This window comes from Heteronotia binoei, chromosome 16, assembly GCF_032191835.1.
Source record: "Heteronotia binoei isolate CCM8104 ecotype False Entrance Well chromosome 16, APGP_CSIRO_Hbin_v1, whole genome shotgun sequence".
NCBI lineage: Eukaryota > Metazoa > Chordata > Lepidosauria > Squamata > Gekkonidae > Heteronotia > Heteronotia binoei.
The window spans coordinates 37,409,117-37,428,433 of NC_083238.1; the positions used below are offsets into that span (position 1 = coordinate 37,409,117).

The window sequence follows — 19,317 nt, forward strand, 5'->3', positions numbered from 1 at the left end:
ATATGAGTAGGGAGAGGGGAAATGCTTTTCATCCCATTTCTCCTGTAGATCTGTTTACCTTATGCACTTGCATGTCATACATGCGGTTATCATTCCAACTACAGTCACTTAATATTTACTTCTTTTTTTGTATCTGATCCATCAGTTTGACCTTTTAATCTTCAGTCTATTATACCACTCAGATCTCCCATTCCCTTCCCTCCCTCTTGGCTCTTTCCTGCCCCATTTTTTTTTAAGTCCTATGCATTTACATGTACCAAAAGGACAAAAGCAATTTCAGTAGTATTTCCAGGAACTGTACTTGATGAAAAATAACAACAACAAAGAAACAATTTCAAACAATCTGTATCTTATTCAGTGAAGTATTTGACTAACATGTCTTTTCTTCCCTGCCTCCTTTTGTTATCTTTCATTTTCTTCCTGCTGATTGTCACATTTGCTATACACTTAAAAACACACACACACACACACATTAACACTGGCAAGAAACTCTCTCCCAAAGCTTGCAATTCCATTTGCGTCCCTTTGCTCACAAACAAACATTTTGCTATTCTTCCATGTTATTTTATTAAAAAGTCATGCCTTTAAAAATACACATATATTTTATTCTTTACAGATTGTTTTTGGAAATTACCCTTGTTTCCTCTTGACGACACAGACTGGGTTAGATCCTGCGGATTTGTTTTGCTATGGAATGCATTTTTCTCCAGCGGGAAGTCTTCCCCTGATATAAGGGGCCAGGAACGACGTCAAGGGAACGTTCTCTCTGTTAGACTGAAGTGCTTTTGCGAGTAGAACAGATCCAAAGGATCCAACCCACTGTGTTGGTCAACATCCGGGTCACCTTTGCAAAACCAAGTAGGGGGAGCCAGGGGATGGGATGGGCTAAAACAATAATATATTAGTCAACAGAAGAGAACAATTATGTTTTATAAATATCTTTTTAAAATCTTCTGTACATTATTGCATTAGGGAGCCACAACTGAATATGGCATTGCTATATAGGAAAGAAGTTTAAAAATGGAAAAAAATATATTTTAATATTATATATATATATATATTTATATATGTATATTTATGAATAAATACACAGGCCCATCATCTCAGTAAACAATGAGCACAATCTGAGATAAACATATAAATGATGTATCTGTCTTCTGAAACGGGTGGGTCAGCAACACCAGGGAGAACAGGAGGGGGGGGGGGGAAATGAAACAAAATAAGTTAAACGAAAATAGCAAATGAGTCATAATCTCTATTATTTGATATATGGCTTTCTATTCTGAAATCCTTCTAAATAAATGTTAAATTAAAATACATCTATGTTAACATCTTTTTTTTTTTTAAATAAGCTTCAAGGCTGTTCTGCTTCCAAACGTTTACACACAGCAACTAGAACGGTTCAAATCAGATGAGAGATCAAATCTCGAGTACTACACAAGATACACTAGCACCGAGGCCTAAAACATTACACAACCCCTTGTCAACAGGAGCACGCAAGAAGCCCGAAGCTGCAATCCGCTATTGAGATGCTACCGGTAATTTAAGCACATGGATTTCCTCCCTGTCTAGGTTAGTTCCACACCCGAAATCTATCTGGCTGGTTTCCAGAGCCTGTAGATGTCATCAAATGGGAGGACGGCCCCGGTTTTCAAGTCAGTCAGGAAAATATTCCACATTCCTTGCTTACAGTGCCTGTCATGCATCCATGTTAAAAAGCAGATGTGTGAACCCTTGATGTATTTTGTGCACAATTACATATTCCGTAAACTTTGTTCTGAATTACTTAAAAAAACAAACAAAATCAACCCCCCAGAAACAAGCTTAGGTTGCCCAGTGCGTAATACCCGTCGAGAAAGAATTCCCAGATCCTGTTTTCTGGGAAGCCAAGCAAGCATGTCGGTTTCAAGATTCAGCAGCTTAAAAAAATATGGAATCCTCGTTTGCCTTCTACCTTGTTCTCATCTGGATTGGCCATGGTTGTGTGCTGCCCATTCAAAGGTCAGTAGGGTGTGAAAAGGATGGATGTTGGAGTAGCTCGGATCGGGCCGTGACCTGCCCTTAGGAGAGCGGTGGGTATCACTGGTGCCTGGAACAAAGCGGCAGAAGGACGAGGAGGAAGAGACAACGTTGTCGATACTGCAGCAGCGAGTGGAGAGGAAAGGAACGCAGGTGCCAGGGGTTTAATGAGATCTTTCTGGAATGCAAGTTTTGCCTACGTGGAAGGAGAAAAACAACAGCATGGGTATTTTCTCACTTTGTTGGATTTTTCAACACATTTTCTCCTGGAACAAAGGATTGGATCCTATGGTTTGACCATGGCAGGGGTCATTTTGTAGAAAAATAGGTGGTGGAGCTCATCCAGGGATTGTTATGCAGCTGCACCTACTATTCAATGGACAAGGGAGTAGAACTCTCAGAAGGAGGAGGTGGAACTTTCAGAAAGGTTCAGGAGCTGCGCTCCTGTGAGCTCCCACTGTATCTGAGGCCTGGACCATGGAAGGAAATGATTTTGATCCTTTCTTGCTCTCCAAAGCAGCCTTCTGACCTAAGAGACTATAATGCCAGGCATGTCCCACGACACAGGAATAAACTTTCCCAGGGTCAGGAATAGCAGATGGTGGGAGGGGAAAGCAGAGAGGATCTTTATGGAGACCTCACATGCTGCTTGCATTGGATCCAACCCCAAAGCTTTTAATCCTTTTAAAATTATTGTATCTGTAAAGGAGGAGTGAAAAAACCCCCACATTCCTAAGACACCTCACTTTAGAACTACTGATCAAAATATATTTATTTTATTATTTTTTAATTTTTTTATTTTATTCGATTTATATCCCGCCCTACCCCACCGAGGCTGTTTTCCATTAACCTTAACATTCAAGAGTAAATCAAGAAGAAGAGAAGAAGAGATTGGATTTATACCTCGCCTTTGGCTAAACAAAGGAGTCTCAGAGTGGCTTACAAATCTCCTTTCCCTTCCCCTCCCCACAACATTGGGTGGATTAGACAAACTGGGCCAATGAAATGCAGCCTCTCAGAAGAGCTTAGAATAGTAAACCTGGCGTTATGAATACACTTTCCTACAGAGGTTTGTTCCCCAGCTCCAATAAGGATACAGTTAGGATGGCCTGGAGATCCCCCAGACTTACAAATGATCTCCAGACAACAGAGATCAGCACCCTTGGAGAAAATGGCTGTTTTTTTGGGGGTGTGTGTGTGTGTGTGGATTCCATGGCATTATACCCCATTGAGGTCCCTCACCTCCTTCAAATTCAGCCCTCCCCAGGCTCTACCCCCAAATCTCCAGGAATTGTCCAACCTGGATTTGGCAACTCTAGACAATTCTGAAGACCATTTCCTATTTTTTATGACACAGGTGTACTCTTGAGAGTGAGGATCTATGGCAAAAATTACAATACAGGGGGTATTAAAGCATGTTAGCAACCAGGGTTTTTTTTGTAGCAGGAACGACTTTGCATATTAGGCCACACCCCTGGATGTAGCCAATCCTCCAAGAGCTTACAGGGCTCTCAGTACAGGGCCTCCTGTGAGTTCCAGGAGGACTGGCTACATCAGGGGTGTGTGGCCTAATATGCAAAGGAGTTCCTGCTACAAAAAGAGCCCTACCAGCAACTGAGGAAAAATGTACACTGTGCATCCTAGAATGGCTTGATTATACCTATGAAGCAAAACTGGCTCCAAATTTACAAACATTAACTACAATACGAACAGAAACAACTGTCAACACTTGTGCACCACAATACATTTCTAGGTAATGGCCGGTTACAAACAGCACCTTCTTCAAGCATTAGTGATCACATAAGTGTTCACATTAGGCAGAAATACTTGGTTACTCATGAAATAAATTTCAACCCCAAAGAAGCTCCAAGTGCAATAGAGAAAAAAGACCTGTCATGCAGCCAATTACATTCAATATTAAAGAGAATCCAAAATGGCAGGCGGCAAGAAGAAGATATTGTCTGTCCTGGTCCATGGCCACTGGAATGAAACTGATTGATGTGATGCTTCAGATAAAACCAATGAGTTCCTCCTTAGAGATATCTCATTTGAATTACCTCAGTCACATGCACTGGCCATAATTGTCTGCACACTTATCTGATTCCCTTGTCGTCCCCCTGTAACACAGTGGTAATAGCCAACCACCTTTACAATTAACATTTTTCAGATTGTGGCCGCCACAATTACGTACCAGCCAGGACATAACTGACTGGAAAACCAGAGCGACAAATTCCTATTGTTGGCAGCAGGTGATCAGTTTTCACTGATGTGCTGTTTTGAGCAGGGCTTTTTCTGTAGCAGGAACTCCTCTGCATATTAGGCTACACCCCCCTGATATATTCTCCTGGAGCTTACAGGGCTCTTCCTACAGGGCCTACTGTAAGCTCGTGGAGGACTGGCTATGTTGGATATGTGGTTGGAATTGTATCAATGATATGGAGTTCCTGCCTGGCTCATTGGAGACTGTAGGACTGAGCTTGGGGACTCGGGAACAATATGCAGTAGGATCCAAATTCCTGCTGCCTGCTCCAATCACGAGCCCCCTGCAGGTTTGAATGGTCCAATAGCATGCTAGCATGGGAACTTTGTGTGTATATATAGTTGGCCCTGTTGGCACAGTCTTCAGTCTTTTGAGGCAGCAATATACTATGCTATATTCAATAAAAGAGCTATGTTCACTACCACCTCGCCTCATCATTGCATAGATCCCACTATATTATAGGCTACATCAGGGGGGGCGTAGCCTAATATGCAAAGAGTTCCTGCTACAAAAAAAAAAGCCCTGGATTTGAGAAATCCCAAAGTACTCCTGCACCTTAAAAGCTAAGAGAGAAAGTTGTCCTGTGTGTTTTATAAGACAGACATATTGGATTGGATCTAGCTAGTTTCTTCCTTCAATCCCACCTAGTTTCCCTAGATCCAGTTTGGTGTAGTGGTTAAGTGTGCAGACTCTTATCTGGGAGAATCGAGTTTGATTCCCCTCTCCTCCATTTGCAGCTGCTGGAATGGCCTTGGGTCAGCCATAGCTATCTCAGGACTTGTCCTTGAAAGGGCAGCTGCTGTGAGAGCCCTCTCACCCTCACCCACCTCACAGGGGGTCTGTTGTGAGGGAGGAAGATATAGGAGATTGTAAGCTGCTGAGTCTCTGATTCAGAGAAAAGAGTGGGGTATAAATCTGCAGTCTTCTTCTTCCTAACTTTAGCCCCCTTTTGTACATGTCATGTCCTTTACCCTCTGAAGGTCTCATGATACCCAGCATAAATTTTTTAGTGGTCAAAGGGGACCTCCACTTCTCCTCCACTTCTCAATGGAAAAGCTAGCTGGAGCCAACCCATCGCTGACAACAATTATGAGACTTAACTGGATTCTGCACTAAAATACGCACCTTTAGCTTCCCCGCCATGAAACCAATACTTTTATAAAGCCCGAAGCATTTTCATTACACTCTTTATAATTATACTGGGATTTTAGTTTTGTGTTTGTTTCAAAAGGTAATTTAGGGAGTGGAATATGTTAAAATTAAAATATTTGGCTTTCAGGTATATTTGTCATGCAACAGCGTAAGTGACATCCAGCTCCGTTCAAAATAACAGAGGTTTTGCTACCGACTACAGTGGGGAGCCTATTTTTGCAGAGCGCAGACACACTGGTTCAAAGACAGGCTCATTAAAAAAGAAGACTGCCTTCCAAAAGGATACCCTGGATTTGTACCTGAACAGGAAAAAACTGGATTCCAGCCAGGACTCAAAGTAAAATGCCTGATCAAAACCTGATCAAAAAAAGAATGGAGGCAGCACTACACTTTAACTCTTAAGAGTCACTAGTTATTCTTTGAACATCTGCACTGGTGACCACCGGAACAGAATAGTTTTGCGAAGGGAAAATATATTCTAGGCCAGCAGTGGCTTGGGATCCACATGTGGCTCTTACAAACATACTATGTGGCTCTCGAAGCCCCCACCACCCCAGCTGGTTTGGAGAAGGTATTTTTCTCTTTAAATCATTTCTCCAAGCCAAGCCAGCTTGGAAAATGCATTTAAAGTTGCTTGCTTTCCACCTCTCCCTCCCATTTACTTGCCTTCCTTCCAACATCTGACATTCACGTCTTGCAGCTCTCAAACATCTGACGTTTAATTCTGTATGGCTCTTATGTTAAACAAGTTTGGCCACTCCTGTTCTAGGCTGCATCATGTGCTGCCCTGACCTGGATTATCCGAGCTAGCCTGATCTTGTCAGATCTTTAGCTCCATCTTGTCCATCAGATCTCAGAAGCTAAGCAGGGTTGGCCTCAGTTGGGACTTGGATGGGAGACCACCACGGAAGTCCAGGGTTGCTTTGCAGAGGCAGTGAATGGCACACCATCTCTTGTCTTGAAAATCCTGTGGAGTCGCCCTAAGTCGGTTGCAACTCACTCTGCGGCTTGAAAGCTGAAGTGGGGTAGTTGTGATTTTATACACCCTTTTCCCCAGCCAGCTTGCTCTCCTCTCTCTTGCTTGAGCTACTGTGTCTCATGTTGAGAGAATGAGAAGGTACAGGGGGAAATTCTTCCCTTAACACCAGATAAAGAAGGGTTGGCTAAGATTTAGTAGTGGTGGGGAGAGACAACCCTGCATTCTCAGAGGTACTCTGGTAATTTAAAAGGTCACAGATTTAATATTAAGAGTTACATCTTACATATTTAGTAGTTATCAATAGACACATCTTACATTTGATGGGGCAATGAATAGGGCATACAGTATTCATGTGGCTCTTTTAGCTGAGGGTAAATGTAAATGAAGGTCTATGTTAGTGCTCCCCAACCTTTTTGAGCTTGTGGGCACCTTCAGAATTCTGACACAGTGTAGTAGGCACATCCACAAAATGGATGCTGCAGGAGGCGGAGCCAGTCATACAATGATTGCCACACATTACCTTCTGTCACAGTGAAGGTCCTTGTGCTGTGGTGGCAGTAGTTGCCAAACCGTTAAAAAAAATCTGCACGGCCAATCAAACCTCCAATGGTCAATCAGAAGCCTTGCTGAAACAAAAGTCCCCCCTGGCCCTGCCCACTTTCTAAAAATCCTTCATGGGCAACAGAAAAGGTGTTGACGGCATCATGTAGGGGACCCTTGCCCTATGTCGCCTGCAGAGTGAGTACCACTAAACAATACTTACTGCTAAAATACTCGGGCTGCGCTGCAGTTTGTTGTAAGGACTGTATTTCGGTTTTGTAGGTTTCCCTGCAACTCTGTCTTTGTGTCTTCTGCTGGAAATGTGCTGAAAATTAAAGTAAGATTTTGAGTTTAAAAAGAAACAAACACGGCCATTTATTGGAAAAGGATTCATCCCTTAGCCTTGTTTGTAGAAAGGTCCATTCATCTTTGTATAAGGTTCAATGGCTCACAGCTAACCTTGCAAACAGGATCAAACTGAAAAGTAGGGCTTCAATGTCTAATTAAAGAAACTGATTAATTAAAAGCAATATGGTGATCAAGTAAAAAAAAAAACCTGCCTGCAATTATTTGGGCAGCAGATTTTAAAAAAAATGTTTTAATTCAACTATTTAGAAAATCTGTATATTGCAAGTCCTGACATGGATAGTACAGGATATCTTGGTGCTTGGGGGGGGGGGCACAGTGCGTGTGTATGGGGGGGTCTGGACCAATGTTCCCTCTAAGCTGCAGAGTCTTGTAAGCAAAAATTCTACTTTGTGAGCTAAAGCTGTGAGCTACTGCATAAATTATTGTGCTCTGGGGTCATCCTTCCTGAGCTAAGACAAAAATGTGTGTGCTGGAGGCTAAAAATCTGCAAGCTAGCTCACGCTAACTCAGCTTAGAGGGAACACTGGTCTGGACTTCTGGTCCTTATGGTGGACCTCCTGACGGCACCTTTGGCCACTGTGTGACACAGAGTGTTGGACTGGATTAGTCATTGGCCTGACCCAACAAGGTCCCCCTCGTGTTCTTAGCTCAATCTTGTCAGTTCTCAAAAGCTAGCAGAGCTAGTCCTGGTTAATATTTGTATGGGAGACCATCAAGAAAGTCCAGAGTTGTGACACAGAGGCAGGCAGTGGCAAGCCCCCTCTGCACATCTCTTGCCTTGAAAAGATGTGGGCTATGCTGAGAACACGAGGTCACAGTTACCATTTCTTCCATGAGCCGGTAACAGTACCTGCATAACTATTTCAGATGTCAGAATTTCTTGTGTGAACAATTCTGTGATGTAAAACTGACATTAGCAAATTCTGTCTAAACATTTCAAGACTTAAAATTCAGAAATCTAGATCAGTTAGCAGATCTTCACATAATTCTGAGGGAATTCTGAGTTAAGTATGGCAAAAAAAGCAGGCATGGTCTTTTCAACCCTTTGGACTTGACAAGTTACCCTTTGCCAAAGAAGGATATAGACAAGCTGGAACGGGTCCAGAGGAGAGTGATGAAGTTGGTGAGGGGTCTGGAGACCAAATCTTATCAAGAAAGGCTGAAGGAGCTGGGTATGTTTAGCCTGCAGAGGAGGCGGCTGAGAGGTGGTATGATCACCATCTTCAAGTACTTGAAGGACTGCCATATTGAGGATGGTGTGGAATTGTTTTCTGTGGCCTCAGAAGGCAGGACCAGAACCAATGGGGTTGAAATTAAAACAGAGGAGTTTCTGGCTCAACATTAGAAAGAACTTCCTGACCGTTAGAGCGGTTCCTCAGTGGAACAGGCTTCCTCGGGAGGTGGTGGGATCTCCTTCCTTGGAGGTTTTCAAACAGAGGCTAGACAGCAATGCTGATCCTGTGAATTTAGGGGGAGGTATTTGTGAATTGTCTGTATTGTGCAGGGGGTCGGACTAGATGACCCTGGAGTCCCTTCCAACTCTACAATTCTGATTCTATGAAAGAAAATCCAGTTAACTTTATGAACTCAACATGAGACCTGAAACTAAGGACTTCACGGCCAAGGAACCTGACAATGGTTTTACTGAAGCAATCGTTTGCCCTGTGTGCTTAAACATACCTGCTTAAGTTGAATTTCTGAATTGACATGGACATCACAGATCTCACAATGAAACGTCTTGTTCTGCAACCCAGAGCCTTTAATTCCATTCGCAGTCTTCAGCCTGGATCCAGGCCTAGGGTAAGACTTAATTGGACCAGCCCCGTTCCGAGCTTCAACCATCGTCTTGTGCTTGGAACCTGATGAACCATTTTGTAAAAGAATCGAAAGTTCACTACGGTGAAAAGCAGAAACTATCAAAATATTGGAAGCTATTTACATTGATTTCCATCACTTTCTGCCCTAAGGAAATACAAAACAAGTTTTAAAACAAGTTTTAAGCTTATTTATGGGCCATTCTAGTCTTTCATCAACACCTTATTTCCATACCAAACCTTTAATGGTATAACAGTTGCAAGTGAGAATACACTGAATATAAAAAATTTAAACATTGGAGATAAAATCAAAAAGAAACTGAGATTACAAATGCATGGTCAGATTTAAATTTAAGGATGTCAACCAAGAATTTTGCCACAGTCTTGCTAACCTCCTGCTCAGTATCATTCAGTAAATAATGACAGGGTGGCAGAATAGATGGATCTGGGGAGAAAGAAAGCTTGCAAAATAGATCTTTACGGAGATTATGATATATAGAGCAATCAAGCAATATATGCTGAATTGAGTTGGGAATATTCACTCCATAGGAACAGAGTCTATCTCATAAAGGGACTCGATGATATCTCCCTTGTAAAACTTTTAAAGGAGACGCACTTAGTCTAGCCAACATAAATGCCCTGGGATGACTAGGAATAGTTAAGTCTGATAGATAATGGGGCATTTTGCCACAAAAAACATTGAGACCTATGCTGGGGAGCAGGTATAAGGGTCTGTTGGGCAAAGTTTCATTTCCTCCAACAACAATCTCAATTTAATACATCTGAAGATATATGACTCATCAGATGTAAGAAAATCATCAACCGCTATCCCCAACTGGTTAAATTTAGACATAAGAATTGCTGACCAGGATGAGCTATATGGAAACACCTTATTTCAAAAATTTACTGCAGGAAGCTTTGTGAAAACCCGAAGGCAGCTCTCACTTCCCCCCAGTTTGGAGTCCTGGCACAGGAGGACAGAAACAGTTTCCAAAAGTGTTACAAATTGCTTATCCAGGAAGGAGAGATGTTGTCCCTGATTTATTCCTTCTTGATCTAAGAGCTATTTTCCCTCCCTTTGTATTTAAACACAAAAGAGAAGCATAAGTATTAGAGAACCATGTTTCCCCAGCAGTACATACTTAAATGATGAGAGATCACTTAACATTTAATGCTGAAAATATAATTAATGTGTCGTGGGAAGCCAAAGGAAAGTCCAAATACCACTTCTGTTGTGAAGTGATAAGGATAAAGCTTAACACATTAAAAAAGACTTGCTCTTCCACAGCGTAGATAGGTAAATAACAAAATTGATCTGAGAAATTGAAACAAAGAGTGAAACTATACTTTGAGAGCAAACATGGGGATCTCAACTAATGTGTGTGGAGGGGTGAATTTAGAAGAGAAAATCAGTGGGGTGGTAGGAAGAGTTAACTTTCCCTCACCTGTTTGGAAGCCGGTCAGGCATAGTGGTTAAGTGTGCGGACTGTTATCTGGGTTTGATTCTCCACTCCTCCACTTGCAGCAGCTGGAATGGCCTTGGGCCAGCCATAGATCTCGCAGAGCTGTTCTTGAAAGGGCAGCTTCTGGGAGAACTCTCTCAGCCCCACCTACCTCAAAGGGTGTCTGCTGTGTGTGTGTGGGGGGGGGGGGGGGAAGGTGAAGGAGATTGTAAGCCATTCTGAGATTCAGAGTATAGGGCAGGGTATAAATCCAATATCATCATCATCTCCTCCTCCTCCCTATCTCCATTTTTCCATTTGCCCGCAAGGTGAAGTTTAGTGTGTGGTTGATTTTTCCTATGGTTAGTTTCAAGTTGGTGAAACCAGGATTCAGCCTGCAGATGATCACTGGTAGATGTTCAGTGGTAGAGCATCCACTTGGCATGCAGAAAGTCCCAGGTTCAATCTCTGGCATCTTTAGTTAAAACAGTCAGGCAGTAGGAGATGTGAAAGACCTCTTCCTGAGATCCTGGACAGCCACTGACAGTCTGAATATAAAGCAGGTTCATGCGTTCACTCAAATCCTGGTTTGGTGTAGTGCTTAAGTGTGTGGACTCTTATGTGGGAGAACTGGGTTTGATTCCTCACTTCTCCATTTGCAGCTGCTGGAATGGCCTTGGGTCAGCCTTAGTTCTCACAGAGGTTGTCCTTAAAACGACAGCTTCTGTGAGAGCTCTCTCAGCCCCACCCACCTCACCGAGTGTCTGTTGTGAGGGAAGAAGATAAAGGTGATTATAACCCGCTCTGAGACTCTCATTCAGAGAGAAGGGCAGGGTATAACTCTACGGTTTTCTTCTTTTTGCCTCAGCAATCGTTGATTTATAGTCTTTCTTCTTTCTCCTCCTCCTATACAGAGAAACAGCTGGTATTCCAGCCTGCTTGGTTGCATGGGGCAGAGTCAAGCCAGGCTTAAACCAAGATTTCTGTATGTCACACGAATCCACAATTAAAACAAACTATGGTCAATGAACCAACTTAAACAATGGTTGCAGACCCTAGTTTGAAGTTAGTGGTGTGGCCCCTATTCATAGCAATCACACTAACCATGGTTTATTTAGATTCAGGTGGGGTAGCCGTGTTGATCTGAAGCAGCAGAACAAAGTTTGAGTCCAGTGCCACCTTTAAGAGAAAACGTCTTACTCATGGTATAAGCTTTTGTGTGCAAGCACAGTTCCTCAGATACGGTGTAACAGAACCTCTTCAACCATCACCGGGGCTCAAACTTTGTTCTCATGGTTTATCTAGTAAAACTATGGTTTTGTTAGATGTTGATTAACTGAGGCTGAGAACTGAAAATGGGTCCTGGGAGGAAAAAGGGTTGAGGACAGGGAAGAGAATGGGCATGCACCAAAGGAATTTCCTTCCCCTTTTACCCACCGGGGCTCCTGAGCAGGGCCAGATCTAGGGGGGGCAGAGGGGGTGCTTGCCCCGGATGCTGATGGAGGGGTGTGTGTGCCAAATTGGGTAGGGAGTCCATTGTATTCTTTGGGACAATAAGATAGAATGGCCCAAAAGGGGGTGTCATTTTTTAATTTTGCCCCCCCCCCCACTCAAAAAACATGTAGATCCGGTCCTGCTCCTGAGCAAATGCCTCAGCAACTCCCACATCACTGGTGCTCATCAAACACGTGTTTAGGAATTCCACCTCCTCCTTCTGAGAGTTCCACCTCCTTGTCCACTGAATAGTATGTGCAGCTGCACAACAATCCCTGGATGAGCTCCATCACCTATTTTTCTACAAAATGACCCCTGGTGAAAGTAATGAGTATTTCTGCCCTAATAGCATTTGACTTAAACAAGCTTTGTTTATCTAGACTAACAAACTTCTGACTCTTACAAGCAGACTTTGTTGACTGGAAAAATGAGGAATAAAGAAAGAACATATGGCTCTTTATTGTCACTGCTCTATATAAAAATAAAGATTCAAATACTCTTTAAGGAAAAAGATTCATGGACAAAATTATACTCCTCCTGCAGAGACAAAAAAGTGTATTTTTAACAACATCTATTTTCTCAAAAAAATTTTTTTTTAAAAAACACACCCTACACTAAATAGCAGATGTGAGTCCAATACTCATGAAAAAGCGGGAAAGCTCTGTGCATAAGCTTTTGGTTACCTGCCTCATTCCACTCATGCATGACTTGCCCATCTGATGAACTGGGCAGTAGTCCATGAAAATCACAATACATGTATTAATCTTCTAGGTACCACAGGACTCAATTGGTTTTGCTATCATAGACAGACATGACTTCCCCTTTCCAGAATTAACTATAAAAGCTTCCCCTCAAAACTGAATTGACAGAAGCTTTGACAGTCACTCTGGATGTACAATATGCAGTGCTTCAGATTCAAGTCCAATAGCACCTTAGAGACCATCAGGACTCTAGCCAGGAGTGACTGCTGCTGCAATCCTAAGGGTACGTTCCTGGGAGTAAGCCCCATTGAATAAAATGGGACTTACTTCCAAGTAGACCTGCTGACGATTGCTGGCTGCACCACAATGATGCAGGAGTCATTTCGGGATTGTCTTTCAGGTGATCAGCTCCTGGTGCCAAGTTAAAATATTACAGGTCATCTTCTCACCATTCTTTCCAATGGTGCTGCTCCTTGTGGCAAAGGCAATATGTAAATGCTCCTTACAGTATGCATGGCCCTAACATGTCAGTGCTTCACAGGGCTTTTTTTAATAGCAGGAACTCCTTTGCATATTAGGTCACACACCCTGATGTGGCCAATCCTCCTGGAGCTTACAGGGCTGTTAGTACAGGGCCTACTGTAAGCTCCAGGAGGATTGGCTACATCAGGGGTGTGTGGCCTAATATGCAAAGGAGTTCCTGCTATAACACCGCTCCCCCCATGCTTCATATTTCTAGCCATGTGTGTACTTCTCAGGAATGGGGAGAAACACATAACAAAGAGTATTTTTTCAGTGTAAACTGGCATATGGTGTGTGTGGGCAGGGCGGGGGCTTCCCAGCAGTCACACAAGGGCTTTGACATTAAAAAAAATTTAAGAGGGTCACCCTGAAATTTCATAGTGAAAACAGTATTCTGTGTTCACATTACAACACAAGTTTTCTTAGAATCAGTGTAAAATATGATTGCCAAGAAGCTGAGAGAAACCATCAGTTTGGCCTATATTCATGAACAATGGCTTCACTAAGCTTCTAATAGATGACTATTTCAATATAACCAGATGATTAAAGCCTTTAATAAACAGCAGGATTTATGCTTCCCGTGTTGTCTTTAGGCAGGACTGTAGTAATTGCTGTTGCATACTGCAAATAAAATGTTCGTTCTTTTTCGGCGAAACGCTGAAGACAAATAGTTACACACACCACAGTGACTAAATGCCAATATGTATTAAGTGCAGTTCCCCCCTTCAGAAATACAGTTACACATTTAGTTATTTTTGGTAGATTCTTACCCGTGTTATGGGCTTCTAGCTGTGAAAGGGAGTTCACAGCCACTTTGCATAATGAACAGTAAAGCAGTTTTTTGGCTTTCTCCTCTTCTGACTCAGAAACAGCATTAGTCGTTCCATTTGTGCTCTTGGAGGAAGTTGATGGTGATGGTTTTCCCACCGTGGCGGCTGATGATATAATTCCAGATTGAGAGATAAGAGGGACTGCTTCAACATTTGGAAGCTGACTTGAGCCATTCGCTTTCAGGTTCGCTGTGTCTTCTGAAAGAAAACCACAAGGTTAGGTTGTCCTATTTTTGCTATTTCAAAGGTATCTTTCACATCAGCCCTACCAATGACTGGGGGACATCTTTACACAGCTATTTATTCTGAGGTAAAAACTCATTTCTTCATTTTAGTGTTTTTACTAATGCATCCTATCAATGAACAAACCCAAGGATGAAGCAGGTCAGAAGCAGAGCCCCTGGATAACCATGGGCTTTTCTTTGCTTCAGTTTATGGTCAGGAAAATTGGCCAGGCTAAATTACTCCATTTTAGGCAGAGTTTGGTGATGGTGGAAAGTGCCATAGGATCACAGCTGTCTTGTAGCAACCCTTTGGAGTTTTTAAGGCAGGAGAAGAAAAGAGATGGTGTGCCATTGCTGTCCTTTGAGTAGCAACACTGGACTTCCTTGGCGCCTCCCAGCCAAATCTATGGCCAATCCTGCTTAGATTCTGAGACTGGGCCGAGTCGGACTATACAGTTCAGGGCAAGAATTTGAAAGCATTCACATTTCACAGCAAATACATGGACAGTTGGGGTCTATGCTTGATGATGTACAATAACCAGCACTTGCAGGGCCGGTTGAGACTATCTGGCACCCTAGGTAGGGCTAACGTCTGGTGCCCCCTGGCACTGATAACCATGTGGGGGGCACCCAAAAGGCTGGCACTCTAGGCAACCACTTAGTTTGCCTAGTGGTAGGGTTGGCCCTGAGCACCTGTATTCCTGCTCATGCAGAACAAACCTAAAAATACTACAAGAAATGGTGAAAGAACTATCTCTTGAGAGAAGGATTCTCACGAGGAAGGTTCTCAAGTTGATGCAACTGTAGTGACTGACAAAAGAGAATTTCCCTCAGGAGGACTTCAGAAGCCAGGTCTGCTGTCCACTGTTTTCCATGGGTTCCATGTTTTCCTCTGGATGCAGGACAGGCCTACTGATACTCAATACTCCCACACCTGAAACACTTACCCCAAATGGATTTTGGAAACATTGCCTATACTCCTTAAACTTTCAGGAAAAGATGCCCCTTCTGAAATAACGAAATTAAAATGATGTTTTTGGAAATGCACAATTCCTAGTGATGGGTGAAACCCCACTCCCCTGATATTTATATTTTAATCACTAATTACACATTTGCTTTGAAACCAATCAGGAAAAAAAAAAAAGAATGCTTCCCCCCCCACACCAAATTATCAGTTGGGTTTGGCAAGGTCACTGTAGACCAAGTGATACATAGTTGCCATTCCAAGACATCTTTTTTTGGGACCAGGTCACTGCTCTGTAAATTACAGTGTCATTTACAAAATATCAGCTAAACTTCAGATACCAGGAAGGAAGGAGAGACTAATGAGTTAAAATAATCAGGTTTTGAGGCTACACCAACAGTGCATGGTTGCTTGGTTTGACGAATGTGAGCAATGCCCTGTGGGTGCACAAGCAGGCTAGCTGTTCATGATTGTTTTGTTAGCAACTATGAACAATTTTGAGCAGACTTCGGAGGATGGTAGAAGACAGGAGGGCCTGGCGTAACTTTGTCCGTGGGGTCGCAAAGAGTCCGACTCGACTGTGCGATTGAACAACAACATGAACAATTTCAGGTGCAAGGGTTCCCCAGCCCATAATAAAGAACAAGTAGAGAAAATTCACATTTACATCCCTTTTCCCCCACGAACTGTCTCAGAGTCACTGCTACACATAAACAAAACATAGCACAAATCAAGACATTAAACATGTACAATAGTTTGCTAGCTTAACTAAACAAACAATATTCTGACTTTGAGCATCAGGTCAAGTTGTTTTAAAAATTAGCATTCTAGGACCCATGGCCAGATGCTTGATACTATAGTATGAAAGTTTAATAAAATGTCTGCAAATGATTGTAAAATTTAGCTTGCATGAGTGTTAATTGTAGTCTTATATTATATAATATGTAGATTATATATCTGCCCCATGGCGCAGAGTGTTAAAGCTGCAGTACTGCAGTCCTAAACTCTGCTCACGACCTGATTTCAATCCCCGGTGGAAGCTGGGTTTTCAGGTAGCCGGCTCCAGGTTGACTCAGCCTTCCATCCTTCAGAGGTCGGTAAAATGAGTACCCAGCTTGCTGGGGGGGAAGCGTAGATGACTGGGGAAGGCAATGGCAAACCACCCCGTAAAAAGTCTGCCGTGAAAACGTTGTGAAAGCAACGTCACCCCAGACCCGGAAACGACTGGTGCTTGCACAGGGGACCATTCCTTTCTTTCCTATATTTTGATTAAAATATAAGATTACAATTAACACTCACGCAAGCTAAATTTTCATTTGTTTGATTCACAGGTAATACACTGAGCAACTTATATAAATATGTAAAATCTAACCAAAGGAAGAAATGTTGGATCATCACCAGCTTGGCTTTAGAGCCTAGCTGAACTGATAACTTCCATAAATAAATGAATGCATGTACAAATAAAAACTGTTTCTCTATGTTGCTATTTTTCTACAAAGGCAAGAGGTGATATGTTTTAGAGATTTTTTAATATTACAGAATAGAATATAGTAATAAAGCAGCTATTGATGGAACATATAAAACTATGTATCACCTCTGCCTCTTTAGGAATGTGTTCCAATAGTCTAATAATTTAATTAGCTTCTTTCTAACCTGAGACCAATGGCTTATATAAAGACGAATGATAAACTCCTGAAATATTATAAATAACCCACCAGAGTCAATACAGTATAATGGCTAATCAACTGAATTGTGAATTAGGTTCTTATGTCCCTTCTTTCATATGTGACTTTACACCAGTCACCCGATCTGCTTTATGGGGTTACTCTAAGAACAGAGAGATAATGTACTTGAAGTAATTTGATCATTCTGATATGATATATAAATAATAAATATCAGGAAAAATACCAGAAAATCACACAATGTTAACAGTACACTCTGTTAACATCCTGCCCTGAGCCATTCGTGGGAAGGGCGGGATATAAATCCCAAATAAATAAATAAATAAATAAATAAATAAATAAATAAACAAACAAACAGTGTGATACCCTTCCAAATCCAATGAAGTCAATGGGGTTAGAAGGGTTTTGGATTAACCTCCCTCCCCTTCATTACTTTATTATTCTTGGTCTAGATGCAAAATGCTTCTTGCACTAGGACATGGCACTCTGCTTGCATAAAGGGGTGTGTAACTTATAATTTGTGCAGATTTCCCCCTTGGGCGTTAGCCCTTAAACTGCATCCCATATTGTCCCAGGAGGAACAAATTTTGGGGGTGATATGGGAGAACGAAAAATGCAGAAGTGGGAAAGATCTGTTCTTTGGATCCAACCCAAATTAACAGCAAAACCACTTTGTAATTATAGTATTCTCGCTGCAATTCTCTCACTTATCTTTTTACTGCACTGTTATTTGTCCTGATACATTTGCTTACATTTCCTTTTTAAGATTAGGTATATTTGCTTGTTACCTTTGCCCCCCATTCCCTCTTTTGCCTCTCCCCCAATCAAATTTTAGATTGTACGTTCCTCAGGGGAGAGACCTGTCTTTGACGGATCCCCAATGTGATGCCTGTGGGTACCATCGCACCCACCAACAACTCTTCTGGTACCCACCAAGTGTTTGTAGGAAGTGGCTGGGGCCAGGTAGGGTTTTTGTCCAGCAAGATTTCTGACTGATTACTGGATTGGCTGTGCACATTTTTAAAAATGTTGCTTTGGCAAGACAACAGCTGCCACTACAACACAAGAACCTGCACTGTGTTACTGAAGTTAAGCTATAGCAATCATTTTGTAGATAGCTCCGCCTCCTGCAGCAGCCATTTTAGGGCAACCATTTTGTTGCTGCGCCTACCATATTGTGTCAGACTTTCAAGTATGCCCACAGGCTCAAAAAGGTTTGGGACCTGTCTACAATGAAATTTTCATGTCTGAAGTCAGAACACAAGACCAGTTTTAATGCCTTCATGGATTCTCACTGGAGGTAATAAGTTATCAAGCGGTGAATGCTGCTTGCAACTACATGTTCAGGTACCCAGTCTACTAACTGACAAAGCACTTTCACAAGCATTTAATAATTCCTTTTTAAGACTAGGTATATTCACTTGTTACCTTTGCCTCCCCCCCTTTCCCTCTTCTGCCTCCCCCCCCATCAAATTTTAGATTGTACGTTTTTTCAGGGGAGAGGCCTGTCTTTGAGTTTGCTACTTTCTGAAGTGCCATGCTGATGGCACCACACAAATAAATCATTCATGACTTTACGAACCAAGAGAAAGCTATACAACGAGAACAACCAATTGACAGCAAACTTGCAAGGAATTAATAAGTTATTATCATGTTGTCAGATGCAGAGTTTTGGAACACAGTCATGACACCTCTAATATCAGCCAAACAATGAAGTATACATACACACACACACATTTTATAATAGATAGTTGCAGACAAGAATAACTCTTCATGAGTTTCTAATTAAACTGGGGAAATCAACAGACATTCTAAACCATGTCTATGTAAGATGACACATTATGAGGAAGCCACCAACCATATCTTAGTTGTCAATGCAGGGGAATACTTTAACAATATTTACTGCTTATTACTTTTATAGCATCTCTCAGAGACTAAACCGCCATAGAATTCTCCACTTTTTGTAAAACAAATCCTATGAAGTAGATTAAACTGGGAAATATTTCCACCAGAACAGGAACTGAAGACCAAATCAAATATTGTGATGTATATCCAATCATTTGTGGATTGGAAATTTCTGAATTCCTTCTCCTGCTACAGCCCTCAAGCTTCTTGAAAATTTTGTTCATAGAGTTAAGAACATAAGAGAAGCCATGTTGGATCAGGCCAATGGTCACACAGTGGCCAAAAAACCCAAGAGCCATCAGGAGATCCATCAGTGGGGCCAGGACACTAGAAACCCTCACACCATTGCCCCTCCTAAGCACCAAGAATACAGAGCATCACTTGCCCCAGAGAGTTCCAACAATACGCTGTGGCTAATAG

The 19,317-nt window shown here is 42.1% G+C and overlaps 1 protein-coding gene across 8 annotated transcripts in view; it reads right to left on the minus strand.

Annotated features, from left to right (window-relative positions):
• Positions 1–548: 548 nt before the first annotated feature.
• ZNF385B (zinc finger protein 385B) overlaps positions 549–19,317 on the minus strand; it is a 267,958-nt gene continuing 249,189 nt past the window's right edge. For 7 of the 8 annotated variants that reach the window (XM_060257193.1, XM_060257192.1, XM_060257197.1 and 4 more), the window contains 4 exons: positions 14,063–14,320; positions 9,000–9,178; positions 7,174–7,275; positions 549–2,215 (listed from right to left, as the gene is read on the minus strand). In XM_060257193.1, the coding sequence (XP_060113176.1) occupies positions 2,003–2,215; positions 7,174–7,275; positions 9,000–9,178; positions 14,063–14,320 (752 nt within the window). In that variant the 3' untranslated portion in view covers positions 549–2,002. The remainder of the gene's footprint in view (positions 2,216–7,173; positions 7,276–8,999; positions 9,179–14,062; positions 14,321–19,317) is intronic. The other variant, XM_060257194.1, reaches the window with a different exon arrangement.